The sequence below is a fragment of the Balearica regulorum genome, chromosome W (assembly GCF_011004875.1).
Source record: "Balearica regulorum gibbericeps isolate bBalReg1 chromosome W, bBalReg1.pri, whole genome shotgun sequence".
NCBI classification, from domain to species: Eukaryota; Metazoa; Chordata; class Aves; order Gruiformes; family Gruidae; genus Balearica; species Balearica regulorum.
The window spans coordinates 4,667,342-4,687,942 of NC_046219.1; the positions used below are offsets into that span (position 1 = coordinate 4,667,342).

General features: G+C 47.1%; 1 protein-coding gene across 1 annotated transcript in view; it reads left to right on the forward strand.

Annotated features, from left to right (window-relative positions):
- Nucleotides 1-20,601, forward strand: part of LOC142599210 (CDC42 small effector protein 2-like) — a 77,332-nt gene that overhangs the window by 40,517 nt on the left and 16,214 nt on the right. Inside the window, exon 5 of the mRNA XM_075739144.1 lies at nucleotides 14,720-14,821. Within this exon, the coding sequence (XP_075595259.1) occupies nucleotides 14,720-14,821 (102 nt within the window). The remainder of the gene's footprint in view (nucleotides 1-14,719; nucleotides 14,822-20,601) is intronic.

Below are 20,601 nucleotides of genomic sequence, written 5' to 3' on the forward strand. Positions count from 1 at the left end.
GCACAAAGGAGAGCACGAGGATACGAGCACAAGTGAGAGAGAGAGGAGACGAATGTGAGAAGACAAGCTGGAACGAGAGAAAGAGGAGACAAGCACATACTGGAGAGCAAGGGAGGGGGGAGAGACTATTGAGAATGAGAGTGAGGCAGCTAGAGTGAGAGACCAGGAGGCAGCAGGCAAGAAAGGGAGGAAAAGAGCATGAGCAAAAGAGGAAAAGAGGGAACGTGAGACAGCAAGAACAAGTGAGACAACAGTTGTGAGACAGAATGAGTGCGAGACATTGAGAGAATGAGTGTGAGTCAGTGAGATTGAGTGAGATGGGTAGTGCAAGACTGAGAGAGGGTGAGACAGTGAGCAAGCATGAGACAGTGTGAGACAGCATGCAAGAGGAGGCGAGCACAAGTAAGAGACAGTGAGCAAGTGTGAGACTGTGGGAGTGAGCTAGAGCAAGCACGATTGGTGAAAAAAGTGAGACGAGAACGCACGCTTGAGTGAGCACGAGATGAAGAGACAGTAAGATAGTGACCACTAGATGGAGCAAGAGCGAGGCAGCAAGAGAGGGACACAGTCACAAGCATGAGAGTGACTGCAAGCAAGTGCAAGCAGGTGAGAAAATGAGCGCAAGATGTCAGTAGCACGCGTGAGAACAAGCTCAAGATGATGGGAGAGGGTACAAGATGGCAGGCGACACACTGAGTGAGTGCGAGACAGTTGAGAGTGAGTGAGTGCCAGTGAGCAAGATAGTGAGAACGAGAGAGACAGTGTGATGGCATGAGTGAGCCAGAGAAAGATAGATATGGAGGGAGAGAGTGAGTGCCACAGATTGAGCAAAAACTAGAGAGAAACTAAGAGATTGAATGACTGAGAGACAGACAGACGGGGAGAGAGAGAAAGAGACAGAGAGTGAGACAAAATTCAGAGGTGGAGACAGAGGCAGAGAGACAGCGAGAGAGTGGGAGCGTTAGGGAGATAGAGCAAGAGAGGGAAACAGCGAGTAAAGGCACAAAAGATAGTGAGAGAGAAGGAAAACTCAGAGAGACAGAAGATTAAGATGTTAATTGATCTAGTGGTTCAAGCAGAATACCTGAAGGTTTACTGCAGGCTGCAACACTTAGGTGTTTTCTAAATAGCAAATAGGTAAAAATTGTAGTCCCTGGTTTCTCTAATTTGTGAAGTATGTGTTTTGGATAGTGGGTTGTTGGTGTTTTATATGTGAGGTTTTGGGGAGGGTGTTGATTTTTTTGGTTTGAATTTTTTTTTTTGGTGAAGGAAAGAATCTGCTTCATTGTTGCAAAAAATGATTGACTTCTGGAATATTTTACTTGCCCAGGATGCTGTTAACTGCTTTGACATCCTCTGAGGAAAGGCATTGCAGAATACTGTAAAATACAGAGCTCTTGGACAATGATAAGTAGGTCTTCATGGGGCATGTGTATAAGCACTGTGACTTTTTACTGAATGTAGTGCAGCTTAAATGTTTTGGCAAACACTTATTCTAGCTAGATTTTAAGTTAGATTATGTTAATTATATATGAAAACTATCTTTTAAAAATTGACATCAAGTAAGTAGTTTAGATACGGAAAAGCTGATTAGACTTGAGATGTATTAAAATACAAGAGGAATTTCTGAAGTGAAATACTTATGTGAAATTACTGCAGTGTAAAATCTGCAGTAATGTTTTACAAGTACAAGGGCCTCTTGATTATCCTTTGAAGACAGTAAAATTGGTCTCCTTCTATGCTGTTCGTATCATGCTTCATTTCACCAAAATGATCTTCTGCAGTATTTAGATCTTTCTCTCGCTCTTTCTCTTGCACATTCTCTCTGAACTTTACACTGGTTAAAATATGTATTTCTATTTACTCTGTTTGATGTAAGCCCTTCTGTTCCCACTGTCTGAACCATATTATTTTAAATAATAGGAAAAGTGATCAAGTACTTAGGATATCTTAAATTACATAATATCTTATTGTTGTGGGTTAACCCCTGTAGGTAGCTAAGCACCACACGGTTGATCACTCCCCCCACAGTGGGATGGAGAAGAGAACTGGAAGGGTAAAAATGCGAAAATTTGTGGATTGAGATAAAGGCAGTTTAATAGGTAAAGCAACAACTGCACATGCAGGCAAAACAAAACAAGGAATTCATTCACTGCTTCCCATCAGCAGGCAGATGGTTAGCCATTGCCAGGAAAGCAGGGCTCCGTCACACGTAACGGTTACTTGGGAAGACAAATGCCATAACTGTGAACGCCCCTCCTTCCTCCTTTCCTCCAGCTTTTGTTGCTGAGCATGATGTCATATGGTATGGAATAACCCTTTGGTCAGCTGGGGTCAGCTGTCCCAGCTGTCCCCCCTCCCAAAATCTTGTGTGCCCCCAGCCTACTCACTGGTGGGGCAGCATGAGAAACAGAAAGGCCTTAACTCTGTGTAAGCGCTGTTCGGCAATAGCTAAAACACTGGTGTGTTATCAACACTGTTTCCAGCACAAATGCAAAGCATAGCACCATACAAGCTACTATGAAGAAAATTAACTCCATCCCAGCAAAAAACAGTAGACTTATGTTCTAGAATCGGTCAGCTCATATTATTTCTCAGTGAAAAAGAAAGAATTATAAAAGGAATGTGAAGATTTTGTTTGGTTTTGGTGTCCTTGTAATTTTTTATGTAATCAGACATATAAAACCTTCCCTTTGAAGTTTACTGTGAAATACAACCTTAAAATCTCTTTTACCATATAGTATTTTGTTGCTCTATAAAATGTATATGAAATGATCACATTTTACAAGGAAAAGCCTTTTAAAATAAGTAAAACTGCCAGTTGCTAGGTCTACAAACTCAGTCTGCATTCAGTGAATTCAAGCAAGATCTTTTTCCCATATTGGCACAGTGTGTTTTCTGCTATTAAGCCCTTTTCATCAGCTCATTGGAATTTAGTAAATAATTTGGTCATGGAATCATAGAATAGTTTGAGTTTGAAGGGACTATTAAAGGTCATATACTCCAACCCCCCCTGCAATGAGCAGGGACATCTTCAAATAGATCAGGTTGCTCAAAGCCCTGACCAATCTGACCTTGAATGTTTCCAGGGATGAGGTATCTACCACCTATCTGGGCAACCTGTTCCAGTGTTTCACCACCTTCACTGTAAAAAATTTCTTCCTTGTATCTAGTCTAAATCTACCCTCTTTTAGTTTAAAACCATCACCCTTGTGCTATCGAAACAGTCCCTACTAAAAAGTTTGCGGCCATCTTTTATACTCTCCCTTTAAGAATTGAAAGACTACAATAAGGTCTCCCCAGAGCCTTCTTTTCTCCAGGCTGAACAACCCCAACTCTCTCAGCCTTTCCTCATAGGCGAGGTGTTCCAGCCATCTGATTATTTTTGTGGCCCTCCTCTGGACTTGCTCCAACAGGTCCATGTCTTTCCTGTGCTGAGGACTCCAGAGCTGTATACAGTACTCCAGGTGGGGTCTCACAAGAGCGGAGTAGAGGGGCAAAATCATCTCCCTCGACCTGCTGGTCACGCTTTTGATACAGCCCAGGATACAATTGCATTTCTGGGCTGTGAGTGCACATTGCTGGGTCATGTTGAGCTTCTCATCCACCAACACCACCAAGTCCATAGAGGCTTTAACCACTTGGCTTGCTTGATCGCAGTGAATGTTTCACATTCATGGATAACCTGTGAGATAGCATCCATGGTTAAGTCCACCCTCCCTCGATCACAAGCCCATCTATATGTTGCATCTCTTCCTTGATGGCCTGAGATGTCATAGGCCCACCAAGCTGTGAATAATTCACCTTTACGTTGCCAGTCCAGATCTACCTGAGCCCCTTCGATCTTAGCAGCCTGATCCACCTGATGCTTGTTCTGATGTTCCTCAGTGGCCCAACTCTTAGGTACGTGGACATCTACATGGCATACATTTGCAACTAGGTTCTCTAGCTGGGCAGCAATATCTTGCCACAGTGGGGCAGCCCAGATGGGTTTGCCTCTGTGTTGCCAGTTGCTCCGCTTCCATTGCTGTAACCATCCCCACAGGGCATTTGTCACCATCCATTGGGATCTGACAGTGTCCATCTTGCTATTTTATTCCTAAAATAAGGATCTCCTGTGCAGGTCCCTTGACCTTACTCTGTTTTATGGCAAAACTGTCTTTCTTTTTTGGACTATTTTCTTCCCTTTCTCAGAAACTTCTTCTGCTGTGTTGTCCCACACAATGATGTCATCAATGTATTGCAGGTGCTCTGGGGCTTCACCCTTTTCCAGGGCAGTCTGGATCAGTCCATGGCAAATGGTGGGGCTGTGTTTCCACCCCTGGGGCAGTCGATTCCAGGTGTACTGGACGCCCCTCCAAGTGAAGGCAAACTGTGGCCTGCACTCTGCTGCCAAAGGGATCGAGAAAAAGGCATTAGCTATATCAATTGTGGCATACCACTTGGCTGCCTTTGACTCCAGTTCATATTGAAGTTCTAGCATGTCCAGCACAGCAGCACTCAGCAGTGGCGTGACTTCATTCAGGCCACGATAGTCTCCTGTCAGTCTCCACTCTCCATTAGACTCCATTAGGGTACCGATGGGCTTTTGGAATAGCCATTGTGGAGTCAGAGGAAATTAAACAACTGTCTACCTTGCCTGGTCTCTCAGAGGACCCTTCTATTGTGGTGTTGCTGAGGGCCAAAGAACAACAGATGCCAATTGCTACCACAACGGTGCACTGGCAGCAATACCGCTCAAACCGAGGCTCCCTGACTCCCATGTTGCTTAGCAACAACTAAAAAAATCAATATTGTTCTCATACTAAATCCAAAACACAGCACTATACCAGCTGCTAGGAAGAAAATTAACTCTATCCCAGCTGAAAGCAGGACAGTATCCACCCCTTATTCCATACCATCTACGTCATGCCCAGGTCTCATACCTTCCAATACATTCCAATTAATCACCACCACTTTTCCTGTCTTTTGATATGTACACACAGATATCATTCCTTAGTCTATGGACCATCCCTCTAAAATGTCCATTGAGTTCATTTAGTCCATGACTTTGGGCTCCATTTGTCATAACAGTCTCTCAGGGCAGGAGAGATGGTATGTGATGTTGGATTGTTGCATGCTGCATCCGGAGCTCATGGCTGGTGTATCATCTGGCGCAGTCTATGCTCACAGTCTGTGGGTTGAAGATGTCAATCTGGAGGAAGTTGCTGGGTGCTCATTGCTGAAGCTAGTTCTGGTTTCATCACCTCTGCACCTTCTTCGTTTTCATCAAGGTTCAGTCCTCATTAATCCATGTGATTCTTACTGTAATGCTGTTGTTATGGTATATAGCAATCATAGTAGTGATGACATGCAATTTTATGCAGCAATTAACATAATACCATTTAAATCCTTGGCTATTCTCACCCAAAATCAAATCCCATTGAGGTACACATCGGACTTCCCCATCCTTCCACATCACCCACCAAGTGCACCCACGTCCTTGAGCAAAAGCAATCCCATGAATGTGTTTGCCTTTGCCTGAAGCAGGGATAACCCAGACCGTCTTCCCTAAGAAATTCTTCATATGCACTACAGGAACTTTATCTCCTTCTACAGTACGTGGAAGTTTTGATTGGACAGGGCCAGCTTGATTGACATATCCCCCAGTGTTGACTAGCCAGGTAGCCTTTGCTAAATGTGCATCCCAATGTTTGAGGGTCCCACCGCCCATTGCTCTCAGGGTAGTCTTTAACAGTCCATTGTATTGTTCAGTTTTCCCGGAGGCTGGTGCATGATAGGGAATGATACACCCACTCAATGCCATGCTCTTTGGCCCAGGTGTCTATGAGGTTGTTCCGAAAATGAGTCCCGTTGTCTGACTCAATTCTTTCTGGGGTGAAATGTTGCCATAGGATTTGCTTTTCAAGGCCCAGGAGAGTGTTCTGGGCAGTGGCATGGGGCAAGGGATATGTTTCCAGCCACCCAGTGGTTGCTTTCACCATTGTAAGTACATAGCACTTGCCTTGGCAGGTTTGTGGGAGTGTGATGTAATCAATCTGCCAGGCCTCTCCATATTCATATTTCAGCCATCGTCCTGGTTTTCAGCTAGGATAGAGTTAATTTTCACAGGAAGCTGGGAGGGGACACAGCAAGGACAGGTGACCCAAACTAGCCAAAGGGGTATTCCATACCATATAACATTATGCTCAGCGTATAAAGGGGGCTAGCTGGGGAGAAGCAGAGTCTCCGGGACAGACTGAGTGTCCAGTCATCGGGTCAGTAAATTGCATTGTGTTATCACTCATTTTGTATATTCTAAGTACTGTTGTTGTTATTTTCCTCTTCCTTTGCTGTCCCAGTAAACTGCCCTTATCCCAACCCACGAGGTTTACCTTTTTCTTATAATTCTTCTCCCCATCCTGCCGGGGGGGAGGGGTGAGTAAGTGGCCACGTTGTGCTTAGCTGCCAGCTGGGGCTAAACTGTGAAAGTCCTTTTTGGCACCCAACGTGGGGCACAAAGGGTTGAGATAACAACAGATCTGACCAGAGCGTGTTAAAACAAAGTTGTTATGTGCATTTATTATATTAGTTAAACAGTTGCTGGTCACAATGGTGTTTTGTTTGTTCATATGGTTGTGTTATGTAAATCTTTACTTGCTGTATGTATTTTCTGTGTCACTGTTTATCACCTCTGGGAGAGAGATTAGGATTCTCTTTTCCTTTACTGGGTAATGTTGACTTATGATAACATTACTGGTCATGAGGTTAATCTGCTATTTGTATGTGGCATTGCTCTCATGCCTGTAACTTGGACAACATCTCTCTGAATTTATTCATATTTGCACCAAATCTATGGGGAATACAGGGAGGGATACTCCTGAATGTGTTTCAAGTCCTGTTTAGGGTTATAAAAAAAGAATACCTCCCAGAGATCTTCCCCGAGGCTGGATAGTCATGGGTGGCATGGCTTATGGGAGAACATGGGCAGGTATCTAGAGAACTTCTCACCTCCAATGGCTTGGAACTTCATTCCTGAACAGCTACAGTGTTAAAGATATCTACCAGACATGAGCTGCCCTAGGTTTGCTTTATTGTAGCGCTGGATGCACGGGGGAAACAGCTCCACCAAACGTGCATACAGGTGATTACAAACACACAGGTTATATAGAATCAAAACATACATATTCATCATTTTTCTCAGAAAAGGCAGTCCTATGATAATATTTTTTTGGAATTCATTTACATATTCTCCTCCCCGTCAGGCATGCTCAGTGATTTGAGTCGGTGGTCCTCAAGGGGTCTCTGGTGGTCATCGGTGGTCGCACACCTGTGTCCGCTGGATAACCCTCTTCTTGTAGGCATGCGCAGTATCCTTGTTGTGGATGCACCTGTCCATAACAACTTACTTCATAAGATTAATATTCCCGGGCCTATTCTCCAGTCGGGTAGGGACTGTACATGGAACATAGCAGCATTGTACCTTGCCATTGTCAGTTAGCTTCATTACCTATTACCTTGATTAGAAACCCCTTTCCCACGATTATAGGCTTTGAAACAGTTCTAGGCCTTAAGCAGCTTTCTAGTTAACATAAGTTTTCTTATAGCTAAGCTTCTATATTTTCTACATACAGAACCCTGATAAAGTGGTAGAATATTTGAAAGAAAAATGCTGTGGCTATTCTAAAGAGGCACAACTTGCCGCACTGTGCTGGGCCCTGGCCACTATCTACCAAACACTGCTCAATACTAGGCTGCACCATCGGGGGAAGAGAGGCAAAACAGACCAACAGGCACTGTAGCTACTCAAACCCTGGTGACAGACACTGTGGCTAATCAATCCCTGACAATAAGCACTGCAGCTGAACCAAAAAATGAACCCGTGCTGGTATCAGTTGCCCCTATACAGAAGAAGAAATACACAAGGAAATCAGTTCGCTTAGCTTAGTAAGGGATGACGATTAACCAAGACCATCATGAGAAGAGGAGGAAGAGACAGAACCAGAGGTAATCACCCGATCCCTGTCCCTGAGTGAGCTGAGAGATATGAGAAAAGATTTCAGCCGCCTTCCAGGGGAGCACATCATTACCTGGCTGCTCTGATGCTGGGATAATGGGACCGGTAGCCTGGAACTGGAGGGCAGGGAGGCCAAGCAGCTGGGATCCCTGTGTAGGGAAGGGGACATTGACAAGGCAATTGGGAAGAAGGCACAGGCCCTCAGCCTCTGGAGATGACTCCTGTCAAGTGTGAGGGAAAGGTATCCCTTCAGTGAAGATGTTGTATGTCACCCAGGCAAGTGAACCACCATGGAGGGAGGTATCCAGGACCTGAAGGAATTAGCCATGCGGGAGATGGTTTATTATGACCCAGACAATGTGCAGTTGCCCACAGATCCTGATGAATTCCAATGTACCCAACCCATGTGGCATAAGTTTGTATGGAGCACACCATCGTTGTACGCCAACTAATTGGCATTGATGGACTGGGAAGACAAAGAGGCGCCAACAGTGGATGAAGTGACTGGCCGACTCCAGCAATATGTAGGAAGTCTCTCTTCCTCCCTCATCTCGGCTGTGGAGAAACTGTCCCAGAAGCTCCAGCAACTTGAGAATTTGTCCTACTCCCTACCTGTACAGACCAGTATCTCTGCTATAAGAAGTAAGCATTCCTCTGCTCAAGAGAGAGGAGATAGAGGGAACACACCACGAGACACCCTGTGGTTTTACCTGCATGATCACGGACAGGACATGGGGAAGTGGGATGGAAAACCTACCTCAACCCTACGGGCACGGGTAAGTGAATTGCAAGGCAAAACAGTCGCAAAAGGGGATTCTTCCAGGAAAAATGCCACTCCTGTTTCCAGGAGTGAAAGTAGTGAATACAATGAGCAGGAGAAGTAAAAAAGTAGGAGAAGTGAGTAGTGAAAAAGATGAGCAGGATTAGAGGGGCCCTGCCTCCAGCCAGGTGGAGGAAAGGGACAATAGGGTTTATTGGACTGTGTGGATCCGATGGCCTGGCACATCAGACCCATAAGAGTATAAGGCTCTAGTGGACACCGGTGCACAGCGTACCCTAATGCCATCAAGCTATGAAGGAGTGGAACCCATCTCTATTTCTGGTGTGACGGGGGGATCCCAACAGTTGATTCTGCTGGAGGCTGAAGTGAGTCTAACTGGGAATGAGTGGCAAAAGCACCCCATTGTGACTGGCCCAGAGGCTCCGTGCATCCTGGGCATAGACTACCTCCGGAGAGGGTATTTCAAGGACCCAAAAGGATACTGACGGGCTTTTGGTATAGCTGCCTTGGAGACAGAGGAAATTAAACAGCTATCTACCTTGCCCAGTCTCTCAGAGGACCCATCTGTTGTGGGGTTGCTGAGAGTCAAAGAACAACAGGTGCCGATCGCTACCAGAACCATGCACCGGCGGCAATATCGCACCAACTGAGACTCCCTGATTCGCATCCATAAGCTGATTCATCAACTGGAGGGTCAGGGAGTGATCAGCAGAACTTGCTCACCCTTTAACAGTCCCATATGGCCATTGCAAAAGTCTAATGGAGAGCGGAGACTGACAGTAGACTACATTGATGACATCATCATATGGGGCAACACAGCAAAATTTTTTGAGAAAGGGAAGAATAGTTCCAAACATTCTGAAAGACGGTTTTGCCATAAAACCAAGTAAAGTCAAGGGACCTGCACAGGAGATCCAGTGTGGTGATTTAACCATAGCCATCAACTAATCATCCTGTGTATATAAGCTCACGTGGATGTGATCAACAAAATAACAGCTATTTCTCCACCACCTAGCAAAAAGGAAACAGAAGCTTTCTTAGGTGTTGTGGGTTTGTATTGGGTCTGGCTGAGATGGAGTTAATTCTCCCCACAGCAGCCCTCATGGTGCTGTGCTGTGTATTGGTAGCTAGCAAGGTGTTGATAACACACCAGTGTTTTGGCTACTACTGAGCAGTGCCAGCACACCTCAAGGCTGTCTTTCCAACATTTCTTTTTCCCCAGCAGCAGGCTGGGGGTGGGCAAGATCTTGGGAGGGGACACAGCCAGGACAGCTGACCCAAACTGACCAAAGGGATATTCCATACCATATGACATCATGCTCAGCAATAAGAAACTGAGAATAGGGGGAGGAACAGGGCGGGGGCATTCGTTGTTTTTTTTTTTTTTACAATGTTTGTCTTCCGGAGTAAGGGGCACGCTTACTGAAGCCCTACTTCCCAGGAAGTGGCCGGACATCGCCTGCTGATGGGAAGTAGAGAACAATCTTTGCTTTTTGCTTTGCTTCCGCGCGCGGCTTTTTGCTTTAGCTACATTAAACTGCCTTTATCTCGACCCACGAGTTTGGGGTTGTTTTTCTCCATCTTCCTTTCTCCCCTCCCTGCCTTGCTGAAGAGGGGAGTGATAGAGTGGCTCTGGTGGGCACCTGGCCCCCAGCCAGGGTCAACCCATCACAGGGTTTCTGGAGAACACATATTACAAAGTACAGTCTGATTGTAAGCCTGCTCTATCATGTAACTCAGAAGAAGGACAATTTCAATTGGAGCAATGACAAGCCTTTGAACAAATTTAACAGGAAATAGTTCATGCTGTAGCCCTTGGGCCAGTCTGGGCAGGACCAGATGTAAAAAATATGCTCTACACAGCAGCCGGGGAGAATGGCCCTACCTGGAGTCTCTGGCAGAAAGCACCAGGGGAGACTTGAGGTCGACCCCTGGGATTTTGGAGTCGCGGATACAGCAGGCTCGAATAGGAAACCCCAGCCGCCCAGGAATCTTAGAAGTGATCACGGAATGGCCAGAAGGCAAAGATTTTTAAATATTGCCAGAGGAGGAGGTGACACACGCTGAGGAAGCCCCACCGTATAATAAACTGCCAGAAGATGAGCAATATGCCCTGTTCACTGATGGGTCCTGTCGCATTGTAGGAAAGCATCAGAGGTGGAAGGCTTCTGTATGGAGTCCTATACAATGAGTCACAGAAGCTGCTGAAGGACAAGGTGAATCAAGTCAGTTTGCAGAGGTGAAAGCCATCCAGCTGACTTTAGACACTGCTGAACGAGAAAAGTGGCCGATGTTCTATCTCTGTACTGACTCCATGGATGGTGGCCAATGCCCTGTGGGGATGGTTACAGCAATGGAAGCAGAGCAACTGGCAGCGCAGAGGCAAACCCATCTGGGCTGCCCCATTGTGGCAAGATATTGCTGCCCAGCTAGAGAACCTAGTTGCAAAAGTATACCATGTAGATGTCCACGTACCTAAGAGTCGGGCCACTGAGGAACATCAGAACAAGCATCAGGTGGATCAGGCTGCTAAGATCGAAGGGGCTCAGGTAGATCTGGACTGGCAACGTAAAGGTGAATTATTCACAGCTTGGTGGGCCTATGACATCTCAGGCCATCAAGGAAGAGATGCAACGTATAGATGGGCTTGTGATCGAGGGAGGGTGGACTTAACCATGGATGCTATCTCACAGGTTATTCATGAATGTGAAACATGTGCTGCAATCAAGCAAGCCAAGCGGGTAAAGCCTCTCTGGTAGGGAGGAGAATGGCTGAAATATGGGGAAGCATGGCAAATCGACTATATCATGCTCCCACAAACCCACCAAGGCAAGCGCTATGTACTTACAATGGTGGAAGCAACCACCAGATGGCTGGAAACATATCCTTGCCCCATGCCACTGCCCAGAACACTATCCTGGGCCTTGAAAAACAAGTCCTGTGACAACATGGCACCCCAGAAAGAATTGAGTCAGACAATGGGACTCCTTTCCAAAACAATCTCGTAGCACCTGGGCCAAAGAGCATGGCATTGAGTGGGTGTATCATCCCCTGTCATGCACCAGCCTCTGGGAAAGTTCAATGATACAATGGACTGCTAAAGACTACCCTGAGAGCAATGGGTGATGGGACCTTCAAACATTGGGTTACACGTTTAGCAAAGGCCACTTGGTTACTTAACACTAGGAGGTCTACCAATCAAGCTGGCCCTGCCCAATCAAACCTTTTAGGTACTGTATAAGGAGATAAAGTTCCTGTAGTGCATGTGAAGAATATGTTAGGGAAGCCAGTCTGGGTTACTCCTGCCTCAGGCAAAGGCAAACCCCTCCACAGGATTTCTTTTGCTCAAGGTCCTGGGTGCACTTGGTGGGTGATGGGGAAGTCCAATGTAGCTCAAGAGGAATTTGTATTTTGGGTGAGAATAGCCATTGAATTAAATTGTATGATATTAATTACTATATAATACCGTATATCGTGACTTCTATGGTGGCTATATGCCATATCAGTGGTATTACGGTGTGGTGGGTTGACCCTGACTGGGGGCCAGGTGCCCACCAGAGCTGCTCTGTCACTCCCCTTTTTCATTAGACAGGGGAGAAAAGGTACAACAACAACAAAAAAAAACTTACGGGTCGAGATAAGGACAGGGAGAGATCATTCTCTAATTATCATCACGAGCAAAACAGACTGAACTTAGAGAGGGAATTCATCTTATTTATTACTAAGCAAAACAGAGTAGAGGAATGAGAAATAAAACCAAATCTTAAAACACCTCCCCCCACCCCTCCCATCTTCCCGGGCTCAACTTCACTCCAGGCTTCAACCTCCACACCCCCTCAGCGGCACAGGGGGACGGGGAATGGGGGTTACGGTCAGTTCATCACACGGTGTTTCTGCTGCTTCTTCATCCTCAGGGGGAGGACTCCTCTCATCGTTCCCCTGCTCCAGCGTGGGGTCCCTCTCACGGGAGACAGTTCTTCACGACCTTCTCCAACGTGAGTCTCTCCCATGGGGTGCAGACCTTCAGGAACAGACTGCTCCAGCGTGGGTCCCCCACGGGGTCACAAGTCCTGTCAGCAAACCTGCTCTGGCGTGGGCTCCTCTCTCCACGGGTCCACAGGTCCTGCCAGGAGCTTGCTCCAGCACGGGCTTCCCATGGGGCCACAGCCTCCTTCATGTGTCTCCGCCTGCTCCAGTGTGGGGTCCTCCACGGGCTGCAGGTGGAATCTCTGCTCCCCCTCATCCTCCCTCCATGGGCTGCAGAGGGACAGCCTGCCTCACCATGGTCTTCACCACAGGCTGCAGGGGAATCTTGCTCCGGCACCTGGAGCACCTCCTCCCCCTCCTTCTTCACTGACCTTGGTGTCTGCAGAGTTTCTTACATCTTCTCACTCCTCTCTCTGGCTGCAAAAGCGCTCTCTAACTGTTTTTTTTCTCTTTCTTAAATATGTTACCACAGAGGCGCTGATTGGCTTGGCCTTGGCCAGCGGCGGGTCCGTCTTGGAGCCGGCTGGCATTGGCTCTATCAGACACAGGGGAAGCTTCTAGCAGCTTCTCACAGAAGCCACCCCTGTAGCCCCCCCGCTACCAAAACCTTGCCACGCAAAACCAACACATACGGTAAGAGCCATCCAGATTAATGAAGAGTTATCTTTAATGAAACCAAGAAAAATGCAGCGATGATGGATCCAGAGCTGGCTTCGGCATACAACAGTCCAACGTCACATACCATCTCTCCTGCCCTGAGGGACTGTTATAACAGATGTAGCCCAAGGTCATGGACGAAATGAACTCAGTGAACATTTTGTAGGGATAGCCCATGGACTAAGGGAATGATATTTATGTGTATATATCAAAAGACAGGAAAAGTGGTGGTGATTAATTGAAATGTATTGGAAGGTGTGGGACCTGGGCATGACGTAGATGGTATGGAATAAGGGGTGGATACTGTCCTGCTTTTGGCTGGGATAGAGTTAATTTTCTTCCTAGCAGCTGGTATAGTGCTGTGTTTTGGATTTAGTATGAGAATAATGTTGATAACACCCTGATGTTTTTAGTTATTGCTAAGCAGTCAAGGACTTCTCAGCTTCTCACACTGGCCTGCCAATGAGGAGGTGGGGGGCGCCCAAGAAGCTGGGAGGGGACACAGGCAAGAGAGCTGACCACAGTGGCCAAAGGGATATTGCATACTATCTGATATCATGCTCAGTATATAAGCTGGGGGGACTTGGCCAGGGGGTGCCACGGCCCAGGAACTAGCTGGCCATTGGTCAGTGGGTGGTGAGCAATTGTGCTGTTCATCACTTGTTTTGTGTATTCTTTTATCATCATTATTATTATTATTCTCTTCCTTTTCTGTCCTATTAAACAGTCTTTATCTCAAACCATGAGTTTTAACTTTTTTTGATTCTCTCCCCCATCCCACTGTGGCGGGGAGAGTGAGCGAATGGCTGTATGTGTGTTTTAGCTGCCTGCTGGGTTAAACCAAAACAGCAGTGAAGTGTGTTACTAGAAAAATGGGCATGGGTTCCTATGGGAAGGCAACACAAACTCTGTAAGTTAGCTGTTTATTACATTCTACTAATGCTCTTTTGCCCTTAATTCTTGTTTTGAATTATTAAACCTCAAATTTGACCTATCATGTTTAAATACATATATAGACAGAAGTCACCATGTGGATTGTTACAGATATTGTTACAGGGAAATGTAGTAAGTTTATTTTATGGTTGGTTTAAATGTTAGGAGTGATATCAGTGCTGTTCTAACAATCTGCTATAGATCCACCAATTAAAAACAAAGCACATTGGACTCTGCCTTTTGACTCCTATGAAATTATCCTATGGTGTATGGAATAATCTATGGACAGTTAACTTCTAGATGTATGTCAAATATTGTTTTCTTAAATTAATCTCAATCAGATGGTTTCTTTACCTACCTTTCAGAAAAGACGACGGCGGATTGACCGAAGCATGATTGGGGAGCCAACAAACTTTGTTCATACGGCTCATGTAGGATCAGGAGACCTATTCAGTGGAATGAACTCGGTAAGCATGAGTGGATGAAGAATATTTCATCTTTGATACAATATGGAACCATGATTGTCCTGGCTTTGGCTGAGAGTTAATTTTCTTTCTAGTAGCCAGTATAGTGCTGTGTTTTGGATTTAGTATGAGAATAATGTTGATAACACACTGATGGTTTTAGTTGTTGCTAGGTAGTTGTAGTGTCTACAGTAAGTCAAGGACTTTTCAGCTTCCCACGCCCTGCCAGGTGCACAAGAAGCTGGGAGAGCATAGCCAGGACAGCTGACCCAGACTGACCAAAGGGATATTCCCTACCATATAATGTCATGCTCTGTATATAACCGGGGAAGGTAGCTGGGAGGCAGAATCGCTGCTCGGAAACAGACTGGGCATTGGATTGGTTTATTTTCCTTTCACATGCGGTGAGCAATTGCATTTGTTCATCACTTGTATTATTGTTATTGTTGTTACTCTCTTCCTTTGTTATCCTATTAAACTGTCTTTATCTCAACCCACGAGTTTTTTTTCCATTCTCCTCCCCATCCTCTTGGGGGGGGAGGGGTGAGCAAGCAGCTGCATGATGCTTAGTTAACTGGCTGGGGTTAAACCATGACAATGACTATTGTGACTGAAGCAATTAGTTGAATGAGTGGTTCTCAGCTGAGTTTCTGTAATGCTGAAAACCAACCTGCTAGTGTCTTAATTCCAAGCCTTAACCACTTGCGTTCAAGATATCACATTAAAAATTCCTATGTTTATTGACAATACAAAGTACATTTTTTAATAAATTGTACAACGTATTGTCCTGGTTCTGGCAAGGACAGAGTTAATTTCCCAAGGAGCCAGGACAGGTGAGCCAAGCTGGCCAGGGGCTATTCCATACCATGTGACATCATGCTCACCATAAAAGGGGGCTAGTCGGGCAGGGGCGGGTTGGGCATGTCGGCGTGGCTCCGGGACGGGTCGAGCGTCCGGTCGAGCGTCCGGTCGGTCGGTGGTCGGATCGGTAAATCGTTCTCTGTTATCACCCATTGTGAATATCTGTTATCAGCACTGTTGTTGATTGTTTCCCTCTCGCTTGCTGTCCCAGTAAACTGCCCTTATCCCAACCCTCGAGGCTTTGCTGTTGTTTTTCCGTTCTCCTCCACATCCCGCCGGGGGAGGGGTGAGCGAGCGGCGCGTGGCACTTAGCTACTGGCTGGGGCTAAACCACATCAGTCCTTTTTGGCGCCCAACGTGGGGCTCGAGGGTTGTGATAACGACAAGTCTGACCCAAGTGTGTTAAAACAAAGTTGTTATAAGCATTTATAATGTTATTGAAACAGTCACTGGTCACAATGATGTTCTGTTTGGTCACATGGCTCTGGTTTGTAAACCCGTGTTTACTCTATGCAATCCCTGTGGTGCTGTTTATCACCTCTGGGAGAGGGGTTCCTGTTCTCATGTTGTTGTATTGTGTGATAATGACTTATGATAAGATATCATTGACAGTCATGGGTCTGAGCTGGTATGTGTATGTAGCATTTCGGTCAGGCCCGTACCTTGCTCAATATCTTTCAGAATTGATTAATAATTGGACCCAATCTATGGGGAAGATGGGGGGGGATACCTTCTCCCACTCTTTCACCTCCCCTTTTCCCTTTTGGTTGGTTACAACAATTTTTGAGTATTTTGAATACCCTTGGAATGTTCAGGCCATTACATTCCTATTGCTAGGTCTCCTGAATGCTTTCCAAGTCCTGTTCAGGGTTAGCAAAAATCTTTTCAAGAGTACCACCCAGGGATCTTCCCCAAGGCTGAATGGTCAGGGCTGGCATGGCATGTGGGAGAGTATGGGCAGGTATCTAGAGACCTTTTCACCCCCAATGGTTTGGAGCTTCACTCCTGAACAATTGCAAGACCCTGATAAAATGGTAGAATATTTGAAAGGAAAATGCTGTGGGGATTCTAAGGAGACACAACTGACTGCGCTGTGCTGGGCCCTGGCCACAATCTATCAAACACTGCTTGATAGTACACAGCACCATCCAGAGGGAGAGAGTGGACCCGCAACAGGCACTGCAGCTGCCCAGGCCCCCGCAACAGGCACTGCAGCTACCCAAGCCCCTGCAGCAGGCACTGTAGTCGAGCCAAAAGATCAACCCACACCAGTATCAGTTGCCCCTATACACAAAAAGAAATACCCAAGGAAATCGGTTCGCTTAGTGAAAGATGATGATGAACCGGGGCCATCACGAGAACAAGAAGAAGAGCCAGAACCAGAAGTGATTACTCGATCCCTGTCCCTGAGTGAGCTGCGAGATATGCGGAAAGATTTCAGCCGCCTTCCAGGGGAGCATATTATTACCTGGCTGCTCCGCTGCTGGGATAACGGGGCCAGTAGCCTGGAACTGGAGGGCAGGGAGGCCAAGCAGCTGGGATCCCTGTCTAGGGAAGGGGGCATTGACAAAGCAATTGGGAAGAAGGCACAGGCCCTTAGCCTCTGGAGGCGACTCCTGTCAAGTGTGAGGGAAAGGTATCCTTTCAGCGAAGATGTCGTATGTCGGCCAGGCAAGTGGACCCCCATGGAGAGAGGTATTCAATATCGGAGGGAATTAGCTGTGCGGGAGATGGTTTATTATGATCCGGACAATGCGCAGTTGCCCACAGACCCCGATGAAGTCCACTGTACCCGACCCATGTGGCGAAAATTTGTGTGAAGTGCACCATCATCGTATGCCAACTCACTGGCAGTAATCGACTGGAAGAGTGAAGAGGCACCCACAGTGGACGAAGTGGCTGGCCGACTCCGGCAATATGAAGAGAGCCTTTCTTCCTCCCTAGTCTCGGCTGTGGAGAAACTGTCTCACGACATCCGGCAACTCAAAGAGGATATATCTTACTCCCCACCTGTACAGACCCACATTTCAGCTGTTAGGAGTAAGCGTTTTTCTGCTCCAGAGAGGGGATATAGAGCGTACACACCACGAGGTATCCTGTGGTTTTTCCTGCGTGACCACGGAGAAGACATGAGGAAATGGGATGGGAAGCCCACCTCAATCCTGCGGGCACACGTACATGAGCTACAAGGCAAGACAGCTGTACAAAGGGACTCTTCCAGAAAGAATGCTGCTCCAGTTTCCACCGGGCAGCCCCCCAGACCAAGTGAAAGGCCAGATCGCACTTCTGATCCTCTTGAAGGGACTTCTAAGTCCTTTTTGCAAGAGGTGAGTAGTGAAAAAGATGAGCAGGATTAGAGGGGCCCTGCCTCCAGCCAGGTGGAGGAAAGGGACAATAGGGTGTATTGGATGGTGTGGATCCGATGGCCTGGCACATCGAACCCACAAGAGTACAAGGCCCTAGTGGACACTGGTGCACAGTGTACCCTAATGCCATCCAGCTATGAAGGAGTGGAACCCATCTCTATTTCTGGTGTGACAGGGGGATCCCAACAGTTGACTCTGTTGGAGGCTGAAGTAAGTCTAACTGGGAATGAGTGGCAAAAGCACCCCATTGTGACTGGGCCGGAGGCTCCATGCATCCTAGGCATAGACTACCTCCGGAAAGGGTATTTCAAAGACCCAAAAGGTTACAGGTGGGCTTTTGGAATAGCTGCCTTGGAAGCAGAGGAAACTGAACCATTGTCTAGTCTGCCCAGTCTCTCGGAGGACCCTTCTGTTGTAGGGTTGCTGAAGGTTGAAGAGGAACAGGTGCCGATTGCTACTACAACTGTGCACTGGCGGCAATATCGCACCAACAGAGACTCCCTGGTTCCCATCCACAAGCTAATTCGTCAACTGGAGGGTCAGGGAGTGATCAGCAGAACCCACTCACCCTTTAACAGTCCCATATGGCCAGTGCGGAAGTCCAATGGCGAGTGGAGGCTGACGGTAGACTATCGTGGCCTGAATGAAGTCACACCGCCAATGAATGCTGCTGTGTCAGACATGCTGGAACTTCAATATGAACTGGAGTCAAAGGCAGCCAAATGGTATGCCACAATTGATATCGCTAATGCCTTTTTCTCGATCCCTTTGGCAGCAGAGTGCAGGCCACAGTTTGCCTTCACTTGGAGGGGCATCCTGTACACCTGGAACTGACTGCCCCAGAGGTGGAAACACAGCCCCACCATCTGCCATGGACTGATCCAGACTGCACTGGAAAAGGGTGAAGCCCCAGAGCACCTGCAATAGATTGATAACATCATTGTATGGGGCAACTCAGCAGAGGAAGTTTCTGAGAAAGGGAAGAAAATAATCCAAATCCTGCTGCAGGCTGGCTTTGCCATAAAATGAAGTAAGGTGAAGGGACCTGCACAGGAAATCCAATTTTTAGGCATAAGGTGGCATGATGGGCGGCGTCAAATCCCTATGGATATTATCAACAAAATAGCAGCCATGTCCCCACCAACCAACAAAAAGGAGACACAGGCCTTCTTAGGTGTTGTGGGTTTCTGGCGAATGCACATTCCGAATTACAGTCTGATAGTAAGCCCTCTCTACCATGTAACCCGGAAGAAGAATGATTTCAAATGGGGCCCTGAGCAACGACAAGCTTTTGAACAAATTTAACAAGAAATAGTTCATGCTGTAGCACTTGGGCCAGTCCGGGCAGGACCAGATGTAAAGAATATGTGCTGTACACCGCAACCGGGGAGAATGGCCCTACCTGGAGTCTCTGGCAGAAAGCACCAGGGGAGACTCAAGGTCGACCCCTGGGGTTTTGGAGTCGGGGATACAGAGGATCCGAGGCCCGCTACACTCCAACGGAAAAGGAGATATTGGCAGCATATGAAGGGGTTCGAGCTGCTTGAGAGGTGATTGGCACTGAAGCACAGCTCCTCTTGGCACCCCGACTGCCAGTGCTGGGTTGGATGTTCAAAGAGAGGGCCCCTTCTACACACCATGCAACCGATGCTACATGGAGTAAGTGGGTTGCACTGATCACACAGCGGGCTAGAATAGGAAACCGCAGTTGTCCAGGAATTCTGGAAGGGATCACAGACTGGCCAGAAGGGAAAGATTTTGGAATGTTGCCAGAGGAGGAGGTGACAGGTGTTGAAGAAGCCCCACCGTATAATAAACTAACAGAAGATGAGAAGCGATATGCCCTCTTCACTGATGGGTCCTGTCGCATCGTGGGAAAACATCGGAGGTGGAAGGCTACTGTATGGAATCCTACACGGTGAGTTGCAGAAGCTGCTGGAGAAGGTGAATCGAGCCAGTTTGCAGAGGTGAAAGCCATCCAGCTGGCTTTAGATATTGCTGAAAGAGAAAAGTGGCCAACGCTGTACCTCTACACTGATTCATGGATGGTGGCCAATGCCCTGTGGGGGTGGTTACAGCAATGGAAGCGGAGCAACTGGCAGCATAGAGGCAAACCCATCTGGGCTGCCCCATTGTGGCAAGATATTGCTGCCCGGCTAGAGAAGCTGGTTGTAAAGGTACGTCATGTAGATGCCCATGTACCCAAGAGTCGGGCCACTGAGGAACATCAGAACAACCAGCAGGTGGATCGGGCTGCCAAGATTGAAGTGGCTCAGGTGGATTTGGACTGGCAGCGTAAGGGTGAATTATTTCTAGCTCGGTGGGCCCATGACACCTCAGGCCATCAAGGAAGAGATGCGACATAGATGGGCCCTTGATCGAGGGGTGGACTTGAGCATGGACGCCATCTCACAGATCATCCATCAATGTGAAACATGTGCTGCAGTCAAGCAAGCCAAGCAGGTAAAGCCTCTGTGGTATGGAGGACGATGGCTGAAATATAAATATGGGGAAGCATGGCACATCGACTACATCACGCTCCCACAAACCCGCCAA